Source organism: Pinus tabuliformis, chromosome 8, assembly GCF_031772625.1.
Source record: "Pinus tabuliformis cultivar Carrire ecotype Pingquan chromosome 8, CPIR1, whole genome shotgun sequence".
NCBI lineage: Eukaryota > Viridiplantae > Streptophyta > Pinopsida > Pinales > Pinaceae > Pinus > Pinus tabuliformis.
The window spans coordinates 1,858,693,378-1,858,705,694 of NC_142294.1; the positions used below are offsets into that span (position 1 = coordinate 1,858,693,378).

Sequence of the window (12,317 nt, forward strand, 5' to 3'; positions counted from 1 at the left end):
GCTATACCTAATTCTATTCTACAATCAAACAAATCACTATGTTGTTGTAAGTCATAATGATGATCTATTCATGGAGTAAACACCCTAATGTATGAACTGAGAAAGGAGTCATTCATTCAAAGGAGACTATCTTTTTCACAGAAGTGAGGATGATCATTTCAATTTACCACCGGTATTAGCAATTGAATGAACAGAGGAGATAAATGGTAACTATAGAATGGTTCTTTTGGAAACGTCCTTGTAATGTTTATACCAGTTTACAGTGCATCAATCCACAGTAAAACAAGTCAATTAATCATTTGTGCAACCCAGACATACTTGTATTTAAACTACCAGTTCGATAATTTAATTAAGTTCATTAAGTCTCTCGAATGATCTAGCTAGTGCCAGCCTATCTTCAACGCCTCTGTAATGCTACAATTGGGATTGATTTAAGTCGATTCTCTTCAATGAAACAGAGGTTGATTTAGGGAAAATAGACAAAGCCTATTCGATTCAATTGAAATCATTCTTCATCTAGAGCTATTTGAAAGAGTTAGGGACTCTGATATCCACTATGGGTGACAATTCCAATCAATATATTAATGACCATATAATGCGTTCCAGGTGAGGGCAAACAAAGTGATGGGGTGGCTCTGGTTCGAAAGGCACGAAATCACACCAAAATCCAATTGCGATTCATAAAAGTGACAAAGACTTCTGCAAGCATAACCAACAATCAATCAACCAAATAATAATTCACACGACCAAACTGTAAAAGGGAATTAAGCAAATCTAAGGTTGCAGTGTCACTATTGTTTCAAAATACAAACAATCCCAGATGGGTGGGCCCGGCCACACCTGGGGTTGGATAACTTACAGTAGCTTAAACGATTCAATGCACAGTTAAAACATAAACTTCATTCCATCAACGCATTTGAAAACCGCTTCAGAACAATAGCATTACGATTGTATTCAAACTGGTTCGATCATACATCAAAACTACTTCATAAGTTCAGTGCCACAGTGCTATGGTCTATCCCCTTAACATATTACATTCAATCGCCTTTATAGGCATTTACTAACAGTTAAACATAAACTAAAAATAATGAGTGAATCCGCATTACTCCTTTCAGGTGAGTTGGTTCAAACAGGCATCTCGAATTGGTCTATCCATTCGTAACCAATTCCCAATTTTGTATATGTTGCAATCAAGGGAAATCAGGCGAGGATCTCAGGATCATGATGTGTGCTACTTGTGGCTGTGCCCTCTCATCTTCCAGAACATGTTGCAACCTTATCCATTTCGTTACTTGAGCGCCCATCTGCATATAGCCCTTGAGTACCGAAGTAGAAGGTCTTCATGCATCAACTGCTCCTTCTGGGGATCGACCTGCACATTCTGCTGAGAGTCTACACTAGATAATAATAATAAGTTAGTTTAAGAATATGCCACTTCTATTTACTTAAATCTACCAATAATTAGCTAAATGCAACCATGAGAAGGTTTACCTCAAGTGGAGAGTAGAGATAGGATTAGGATAGTGATTTAGCAGAGAAATGGGTTCCATGGTAACAAAAAGGGGCAAAATGGGAATTAAATCCGACAGTAATAAGAACAAAACTGAGGATCAACAATATTTGACAAAGGAAAATGGGGAGAAGGAAGTAAAGGTGGAAGTCCATTTCAGAGAAGATTATTTCCAAAGTCAAATCAAAGTATGTCACCGACTAGAAATGATTCTAGAATGAGATTTTTTTATTGTGTAAGATTGGGCATCTTGCCAGATAATGCTATAAGAAGAAAAGTGATGAAGCCAAGCATAAACACATAATGCATTCATGACATTTTGCAGGAGAAGCCCTAAATTCTGATCTTAAGAATCTTAAGTTGTTTGTGTCTAATATTGCATCGTCTGTTGAAATCGATGATGTTAATGCATGGTTTGTGGATTTTGGAGCCTCAATCCACATGACATGCAATAAGAAATGGTATGAGAACGTCAAGGAAACAAACAAGGGTGTCAACATTGTCAGTCACTTTGCATTCAAATGAAATAATAGAAAACAACTACCATTGAAACTTACTCGAGGTTTAACACTCCATAAGCCACAATGGTTGACTTTAGAGAAAGCTACTATTAAAATTGGAGAGCGGAGAGACAAAGTATGACATTTACTACAATAACGTGAGTTAAAGATTTGAATGGTCTATGATTTCAACCTCCATTTTCATATGATCGATATAAAACTATAGCAAAACTAATATGTGTGATAATAAGGATAGTTGAAGAAAATAGTTTGAGATTAATCACGGTAAAGACTATTTGTAATTGACTACATTCTTATCATTCACATTTTCTATCATTCAATATTGTTACATTGTCACTTTGTATTCAAAATTTGTATTTCATCAATATTCATCATTCAAGTTATTGACAACCTCTATCATGTCAAAAAATTGAGGTAATTCGACAAATTTAAAATTAAAATGACAAAATTAATCTTAGACATATTTAACATATTTAAAATTATCAAAAGAATTAGATATTCCACATTTCAAATTGAGGTAATTTGCCAAATTTAAAATTAAAATGACAAAATCAATCTTAGACATATTTAACATATTTAAAATTATCAAACGAATTAGATGTTCCACATATTTTTTGCGGCTATACATGAGTAAAACCACTGTAGATCCGTCTTAATCCCAGATCTATCAAACGCCGAGAGGGGTCAAATCGAGAAGTAAAACCATCGTAGATCCGTCTTAATCCCGGATCTATCAAACGCCGAGAAGGGTCAAATCTCTCGTGGTGCAAACCTTTCCTAAAATTTTACACTCAAAAAATAGGTTTATACCTCAAAGGATTTGATCCCTCTCAATGCTTGATAGATTTGGAGTTAAGATAAACCTAATCCTGAATCTATCAAACGTCGAAAGGGGTCAAATCTGTCGAGGTGCAAACATTTTCTCAAGTTTTACACTCAAAAAAAAATTTTACCTCAAGAGATTTGATCCCTCTAAACACTTCATAAATTTGAAGTTAAAATAGACATAAACTATTATGGAATAAAATTTTTAAGCATAAAATACCATACAAACTCATTTACCGTGAAATGATGAATTCTTTCCGAACAGAGTAGAGAGCAGTCAGTTTGATTCACTCGTGTTTTACAAAATTTTGTTATACATAAAACCAAAAAAATTATTATACATAAAACTAAACAATCATTAGCAATGTAAGAAGAGCCTTCATCAATGGGAAACGCCATTCCCCAGATGGATTGTGAGATGCAAAGACATTTATACCCATGCCATTATGAATTCTCGGCAAGCCTCTAAAACATCCGTTTTCTTATCCACCATAAACATCCATCCCCTCTCTTTCTCCACCCTATTAACATCTCTCGTTAACAGAGCTGTCTCCGCTTCCGCAACATTGTTACTACTACTGGCCTCCTCAGTCATCTCGTCCCGGGAGAAGGATACATTGATCTTTCTGTAGACACTGTACTCTTTAAATAAATGAGACTCTTCCGTCCACATAAATACATGTACGCCTCCGTTTCCAGTGAAGCATGAGTACTCCATACTTGATTCATTATGTCTAATGGCCGGTGTAAATGTCACACGAAAGCGCGACTTGACATTGTTGGTGACGAAGCATATTAATATTGCACTGTGTGATAGGAAATTATTTAATGGCGGGACAGAAAACGTCGCTCTGTTGCTTTTTCTATGAAAGAAAATGTCTACTATTTGAAGATTGAACGTCTTGGCAATCCGCAGAACATCTCCTTTATCACAGATCTGCACAGGTTTACAAATTCTTTTCAGTCGATTGGAAGTAGTGGTTATTACTTCAATTATAGCATCTTTCTTGTCTTCCCTGCTTTTGGGAAAATTGAACACCCACCTTGTAATTATCCGCCCTTCCACTAAAGACAGCAGTTGATGGCTTTCGGTGAGTGGGTGATCTCTGCACGCATTTCCCAAATTCGGTTTCATCATTCAACAATACAAATATAATGTGTTGCTTTTGCAAATTCAAATTATGATATCCCACGAGTAAATAATCGCAAATGCGTATGATTTTTGTATGAAGGATTATTTCGATATATTGAAGAACAAATACTCACCAAATACAGGCAAATGTCATCCCAGATAACTCTATTGTCTGTTGAAATGTGGAGACAATTCAGCCGTTCCCGCTGATCCAATCCTTCTATCCTCTGCAGCTTCCAACATTCCTCCGCTTTAATCTCTTCCAATGAAGCAAGGCCTTCCAGATTCAGAGTTTCCAGGCTAAAACACCTATTTATGTTCAGGAATTTAAGATTTACTAGGTTTGAAAGGCATATCAGTGTCCTCAGTTCCCAAGAGTTTTGCAGGTTTAGGGTTACTAGTGTTGATGGCAAAGCATTAACGCGTTTTAGCTGAGTATTTCCTGAAAGATCAATAGTTTCGAGCACAGGGGAAACACAATCAGGAATGGATATCTGGGATATGGATGTATTAGTCAAAATGAAATCTCTTAAAAAACTCACGCCAACTCTGGAACATATGTTTTGAGCATCCACGTTTCCCTGATCCTGAAAACTAAAGCTGTCAATGGGACAACCGTCTATAGCCAAAATTTGGATATTTGGCGCTGCAATTCCTTCTGGTAAGATTCGCTCTAGACTGAAGCATTGAATCAGAAACAACTCTGTTAAGCCGCTCATATTGGCTACTGTAAGTGGTATCTCTTTCAACTTTGGGCTCCCTATTGTTATTTGTTCCAACTTGTCCAGTATTCCCAAGTTGTCGGGTAATTGTAATAAACCGGTGTCTAATAAATTAAGATATCTTAAATGCCTTTGATACGGGATTCTGTCTGGCAAGCATACCAATTTAGCACAGCCTTTGAAGTCAACATACTCAAGAGTGGAGATTTCTCCCAAAATATCGAATGGGATTGATAGTCTGGAGCAGTTTCGCAATGCTAAATATTGAAGTTGCAATAGCTTGGGAAAGGTCTTGGGCAATTCAGTGAGTTGAGAGCAGCCAGAAAGATCTAAATGTCTTAGATTTGGAAGATGGGAAAAATTAATTGGAAGTGATTCCAAGGATTCTAGGTTTCTCATCACTAGCTTTATCAAAGTTTCGTTGGCCATAACCACCGTGTCTTTTACTACGCTACAAATACCATATTTTTGGGGAAAATCGATTTGAAATTTCGGATATAATAATAATATTAATATTAGTACGAGGATGCAGGACGTTGGTTCGATATGGCTCAGAGCGAAAATGTAGAATCCAACGGCGAAAGTAAAGCAAACTGCCCAGGCAAGTAGGTGTTTTTTTGGCCCGACCTGAGTATTTGGTCGCCGGTGAACAGGATCCGATCCATTTTAAGTACCAGTCCAGCAAACCACATAAAGTATGTTAATTTAGTTTAAGGTGGAACAAAATGAAGTGCAAAATGAGCAGTAAGATGTGGTTACCTCCTCGTAATAGGAACCGTGAATTTCCAATACTCTTAATTTTAGCAGAGACATCGAGCGCAGAAAGAGCGAGCGTGAGGGTCTGCACAAGCGAAGCCAGACCAATTCTCCCAGCATATTCCGCTCCCGAATATGAAATAAAGTATGAAATAAAGTCTTAAAACTTTTATGTTCCAACACCATAAGACGCACACCTTCCGGCGTAATTTTCTGTAGATTGTAATCCCATGTCGGTTGATTCTCAACATTCCAGGACCGGATTCCCCGGATCTGTAACCTTGATCCAGCCTGACAATCACATTCAGCTGCAAGTGAAAATGACTATTCTTTTGTTCAACAATAAGAAACAAAATAAATCAACAGCAAACACGCATACCCGTGATCGCAACACTTCCTGCATATCTTTTGACGAGCTGAGGCGTAGTGGATTACGCCTTGGAAACAAGCGAAACTCTTCTCGGGCAATATGTCTTGCGAATTCCTTGAATTGATCGTGCATTGTAATCGATAGGTAGAAATGATGGTATCCAATCTTCTGAAGAAAGAAAAAACAGTCATTGTAATCCACAGTGGGTGCATTCTCTTTAGCACGACAAAGATTAATGAAAACCGGTGTTACTACGCTAAAAACACGGAATTCTTACGGGATATTTCATTTCATCATCCAAGTGCACATCATACTCAAAGTTCACAAGGCATTTTTGACGGAGACTTTCCAGATGATCCACAATTCTGCTGTTGTCATGGAATCCTTCCAACACTCGAATAGCTAATTCTTTCTCTTCTCCAACTAAGAAACAGCCGATGTCCAAAAATACCTCCTTCTCTTCAGCATCCAGAGCCTCGTAACTCACTTTTAACGACTCTATTATTTGGATTGGCAGTGTTGTCAATAACTTTTCCAACTGCCGCTCCCAGTACTCTTTCTCACACCGACTAGATAAGTGTCCTCCCACAACTTTTAAGGACAGAGGCACTCCACCACAGATTTTCAAGAACTTCTCAACTAAATCGTCGAGTTCTTCAGATGGTTGAGATTGAGAAAAGGCATGCCGACAGAAGAGCTCTCGGGCATGGCTTTGATGCAACGCTTTTACATCATATACTAGTGTCTTTGCAGAGGAGTGTTCGAGTACATACTTATCACGAGATGTGATCAGTATAAGACTCCCAGATGCCACAGCATCCAGATCCATCAGACTTTCTATTTGATGTACACCATCAACATCATTCAGAACAATAAGAACCGGCGGGAGACGTGGTAAGTTGTCCCGTAAAATACGTTTACCTTGAGAGATACTGTGAATGTGGTGCGGATTATAGTTACCCAGCAGATCACGAAGAAGTTTCTGCTGCGAAAATCGCAAACCCTTTTCTCTGACTTCACATATACTTGATCTGCTAAAATCAGGGCGTCTCACGTTGTACAGATGCTTGGCCAAAGTTGATTTTCCTGCACCGACCATTCCCGCAATCCCCACAATTGTTGTAGCGTTTGAATGGCCATATTGCCGAATTTCTTTTTGAAAATCTTCAACCGCTTGGTCGAGCCCGACTGGGTATTTGGCTACTTCTATCTCTTCCAGTTTATATACATCTTGTAATACACTATCCACAATTTTCTCCACGATGTCCCCGTAGTCACTGAATGAAAAAGAAGATCATTAGGGTTAAGCTTTTGGGAATGTTAGACGCGAATATGATAAATCCAAAGTTAATACTTTAAAGTTTGTTATAAGTGAAGTGTGGATTCACCTTTCTGTCGTTTTAAACTGCAGGCCGGAAATATGAGAGACATCGTTGAGGGCTGTCTTCCATTTATGCAAGTCTTCCATGGCGACTCCGCGTTTGTGTTGGTGTTTTTCAAAGGCCTTTGCATAACACCCGCTCTCAATGTGACGAAGCTCATGAGGCTCCACGTCTGAAAAAACGGGAATAATCTTCGTGTTGCGCTCATGACGTGATCTCAAAATCAAAGACAATTCATCTAAACACCAGCTTGATTCAGCGTAACGCCCAGAGAATATGGTAACGTGAACCGAGGCACTCTGGATGGCGCTGACGATTGCGGGGGAGAGAGCATCTCCCGTGTGAATCTCCTTTTCATCGAGGAAAACCCGTAGCCCGTGACATTTAGTGAGGCGATTGTAGATGAGGCTAGCAAGAGTCCTCTTGACATCGGGTCCCCTGTGGTTTAGGAACACTTGGTAAGGTACGGCCACTGGCACTATCTCTGGCACTTGCTCCATGGGTGCTGGGATCGGATCGAAGATGAAAGCAGAAAGACAAAGCTTGAATGGTATTTAAAATGGATTTGCAATAGATGTCACAACGTCAGAGTAAAAGCGAGCATCGGACGGTATGTGACGTAGCCTCACGTCTTGTAGCCATCTGTTAATAGGCATCGTGTTAGAGTTAGTAGTAAATATTAGCACAGCATATAAATTAAATTAATCAAATGATTGGAAACACTAATCTATTTAAAAGAAATGGAGTGTATTTTGAATTGTTATTTAATTATTGATAAACGGAATAAAATTATGGATGAATGGATAAACAAACTGTCTTTTAGCAATGATTTCGAATTCCTAGAACCAAAATATGTGTCTATCTTTACTACAGCAAGAAAATATTTAAAAAGTGGTAAAAAATATTGTTACGTTGCATTTTAAATATAACAATTAGAACTGCAAACAAACAAACATATAGACACATTACTTTTCATCAAAAAAAAATTTTGCACAATATTACATATGCATGAATACATAAACATAAATATCACAAAATATAATAATCTTAAAGATAAATATAATAGAGTTTTTTTGTAAGCAAGCAGAATTTCTATGCTAAGATTATGTAATGTCCATCTAAAATTAATGAAAAGTCAAATAATATTTATTGAAAATTTATCTAAAAATTATGTTTAACCAACTTCAATTATATTCAAAAACAATATATAAATATATAGGTTGTAGTAATTAATTATAAATAGTTTTAGTTATTATTTTAAAAGTGATGAATATATATTTGTGTTTTCAATGATAAGAAATTCTATTAAATTATGTTTAATTATAACAAGGTATTGGGTGGTCTTTTACTTGGTTTTTTTTTAGTCTTCACCTTCATCCTTATAATTATAATTAAAAATTTATTTTTATAATCTTAATTAAAACTAAACGCAAGCTAGTGTTCACAGAACACAGAAATTTCAGATAATTATGTCCACGATCAAAAGAATTCATACTAATTGAAATCTAAGTATTAAACTTTTACATATCTTAAATCAAATCCTATATTTAATGCGACCAGTGTAGGTTATTGAAAATTTAGTTTGCTCTATACTTTTTTGCACACCAATAAAACGTGCATAGAATTTTTTTAAGTCAGTGGTTTTTAGTGAGATTTCTTGGAAGCTTTTTCGTGGGTTTTTAGTGAGATTTTTTGGAAGCTTTTTCGTGGGTTTTTCTAGTTTAATTTCTCTAAAATCTGGCAAAATTTTATTGAAATCACAAGATTGATGGGTAATCCATGCACAATAGAAGTGCCCTAAAAGTTTTTCAAGTGCTGAAATGAGTTTAAATAACACAAATCAAGATCTACCTCAATTTTTCCCCTCCAAAAAGTCCCACTAAAGACAACTCCATAGAGTTATGCCTCCGTGACATAGGTGGAATTTGAAATTTCAAAAAAATCTGCTCCTACAATCTTCATTGAATTTTAGGATCTTAATTGAATTTTCTAACTGTTAAGAAAAAGTACAATAATTACATAATAAAAGCCTATTGCTTTTAACCAATAAAAATAGAAATAAATAAATTAAATTAACAATAAACAAAATACTATAATATTCATTCCTCTAAATCTCATTTAATTTTTGGTAAGTAACCAAACTAATTAAAATTCAACACAAAATCGATTGATTACTACTAATTAAAATTCAACCCAAAAATCGATTGGTTACTGCTACCTGAAACAAAATAATAAATTAAAAATTAAAATAAATCTCAAATAATACAAAACATACAAAATATTTTACACCCAAAATAATTTTAACCTCTCACTAATATCATACTTCTTTAAATTATTAGAAAACCAAAATAAACCAAACGTATAATATTAAAAACACTAATATCACACTTCAAATTATTTTGGACTAGTTAAAAAACACTTACGTGTAATCCCACACATCATTATTGCTTGTCGCAGGGTAATAATAATGTTTTTTCATTCATTATATTATTAAAATTTAATAGATATTTTAAACCCACTAATATGATTTATCCTCTGGAATGAAAATTATTACACTAGAAAACAAGATAGCTGGAAAACAAACCATAAATGAAGGCACACAAAATCAAATCTTGCGGTCGTGAACGATTTAATTTACTTAAAGTTTGATACTTTAAACCATTATGTGATCCTATGCCGAAATCTTTCATTTCAAAACAAAACAAAAATATACCGTCACCGTCACACCGAACAGCGCGGACAGCATCGGTGCCCCCGCGATAAGGGTTGAAAAAGCAACCCAGGTAAACCCAACAAATAACTCATATCCTTTTGCCGCTTGTCCGACAGTTTCCTGGTCATAGTTTCTAACAATTTAATGTTTGCGTGAGTTTAATACGATGGTAATGATTATAGGGTTTTTTTTTAAACCAGGTCATAGTTTCTAACGATTTAATGTTTGTGTGAATTTAATATGATGGTGAGGATTATGTTTTTGGTGTTTGACTTTTAAAATAGCGTATATTAATATAAGTAGGTAAATTATATCAATTAAATGGTTTTTAAATATTAAAGATTTATTTAATATGCGATAGATTTCGTTTGTATCATATTTTTTTTATTTTTTTTTAAATTTAGTTATTTATTTATTTTTTAAATGTTTAAATTATTTTTTAAATGGTGGAAATAAATTAACATTTCAATAATTTTAAAGCACTTAAAATTTTGAAATTTGACAGTTGTAATTTAGATTTCTAAAATTTTTTACCAGATTTCATGTCAGGAAAAAAATTATTTTCGTGGAAAAATCATTCCTTGGTTAAATAATTTATTTTATGTGAATTTAATATAATGGTGAGGATCAAAATAACAATGATAATTATATGCATTTTCATTGTTTAATTTGGAAGCTCACTTCCAATTCTAAAATACAGTATATCAACATAACTAACATAAACCATATAAATTAAATGGCTCTTAAATATTAATATGCATCAATTCATAATTACCATCAAAATAGTTATTTTATTGTACACTTTATGTTGTCAAAATTAAATAAAAATCATGAAAATTAACTAAATTAGCTTAGATCTATCTTAACTCTAGATTTATCAAGCATCCAGAGGGATCATCTTAACTCTAGATTTATCAAGCACCCAGAAGGATCAAATCTCTTGAGATGCAAAACTCTTTTATAATGAAAAGAGATATGATCGCTCTTGGCACTTGATAGAACCATAGTTAAAACGCATCTATACTGGTTTAATTTACCCCTTTAAATGGGTTATATTGCATATGAATACCATGGGTTCTTAATACCATTTGTCATTTTTATTTTATTTTTATAGAGCTATTTTTATTTTTATTTTTATTTTTGTGTACATTACATTACGTTAGAACATTTTTACCATAGTACCATATTGCCAGAGCCCCTAGAGTTGAGTTAAACATATACATATATGTATAAAAAATATATATGCAACAAGATTCTTAACCATGGAGATTCATCTCCATTTTATTTACTATTGATATTCTTCACATGGTTTTGTTACAATACCATAAACCAATACTATAACTTATCAATAGTCCCTTCCGAAAAAATATTAACTCATTACACAATCAAAATATTTTATTTTAATTTAATTTTATAACATTTTTTAATTAAATTGAAAAAAATTATTGTATAACTATAAAATCTTAATCCTTTATTATAATTATTACTAAAGAGATTATATTTATTTCATGAAAATTAAATCTCTACTATTTATTTATTAATTAGGTTTAATTAAATTAAAATTTTAAAAACTTTATAAGAACGGAATATAAAGACTAATTTATTAGTTTAATTTTCAACAAAAATTTATACACTTTTAATAATTTTAGTTTTTTTTTAGAATTGAATAATAGTTTTCGAGTCAAGAGGCTCATTTTACAACCAAATGTGATGCGTAACAGAATCAAAGTTGAAATTTTGTCTATATCAACTAAAATAAAAATTTAAAAAAAAATCTATAAATAAATAATAATAATAACTATACAAAATATTTAAATAATATCAATTCATAAAAAAAAAAATTAATAATAATAATAATAATTAATTAATTAAATAAATTAAGAAAATTAAATTTCTCCCTACTCACATTAAATCTATATTTAAAATAAATTTACACTGATTTAAACAAATAATTTCCAATACAAAATTATTACTCATAAATTCCACGTACTACACAAAGGTATAATTCCACACGCTACACAAATGTATAAGCTTTCGACTTCCAGGTGCTTAATACTTTAACTTATCTAGTGTGAACTTAAGACAATTAATGGCTTGGGTTTTGTAGTCTGCCGGCATGGCTATCCTTCACCACCCTCCAAGGGTTGGATTTCATTTGAATTTGGTTTGTTATGAATCTAGGTTTTGTCCCATTCTGGTTACAATCTTTCTGAGTTCGCTCTTTTGGGTTTTTCTCATAGTAGATTTTTATGTATTTTGTCGAATCTTCAGTTGAAATTTTCGGACTTGTCAGTATGGTTTATAGTTGGACAAGATGAAGAATCAAATTTTGGCACTCTTAAATAGAGATCAATATAGAGACCCTTCACTCAAATAATGGGTATAA

The 12,317-nt window shown here is 33.8% G+C and overlaps 2 protein-coding genes across 2 annotated transcripts; both read right to left on the minus strand.

The window, feature by feature from the left end:
* Positions 1–3,171: 3,171 nt before the first annotated feature.
* Positions 3,172–5,139, minus strand: LOC149243715 (uncharacterized). The gene is made up of 3 exons (XM_089371283.1): positions 4,123–5,139; positions 3,900–3,962; positions 3,172–3,793 (listed from the first exon to the last, which is right to left on the minus strand). Exons 1-3 carry the CDS (start codon positions 5,137–5,139, stop codon positions 3,287–3,289), a joined length of 1,587 nt encoding a protein of 528 aa, XP_089227409.1. The 3' UTR covers positions 3,172–3,286.
* Positions 5,140–5,415: 276 nt separating this feature from the next.
* LOC149243716 (TMV resistance protein N-like) lies at positions 5,416–7,855 on the minus strand. Its single transcript, XM_089371284.1, has 4 exons — positions 7,225–7,855; positions 6,114–7,113; positions 5,846–6,004; positions 5,416–5,757 (listed from the first exon to the last, which is right to left on the minus strand). The coding sequence occupies exons 1-4, from the start codon at positions 7,716–7,718 to the stop codon at positions 5,416–5,418; spliced, it is 1,995 nt and encodes a 664-aa protein (XP_089227410.1). The 5' UTR covers positions 7,719–7,855.
* Positions 7,856–12,317: the final 4,462 nt, after the last annotated feature.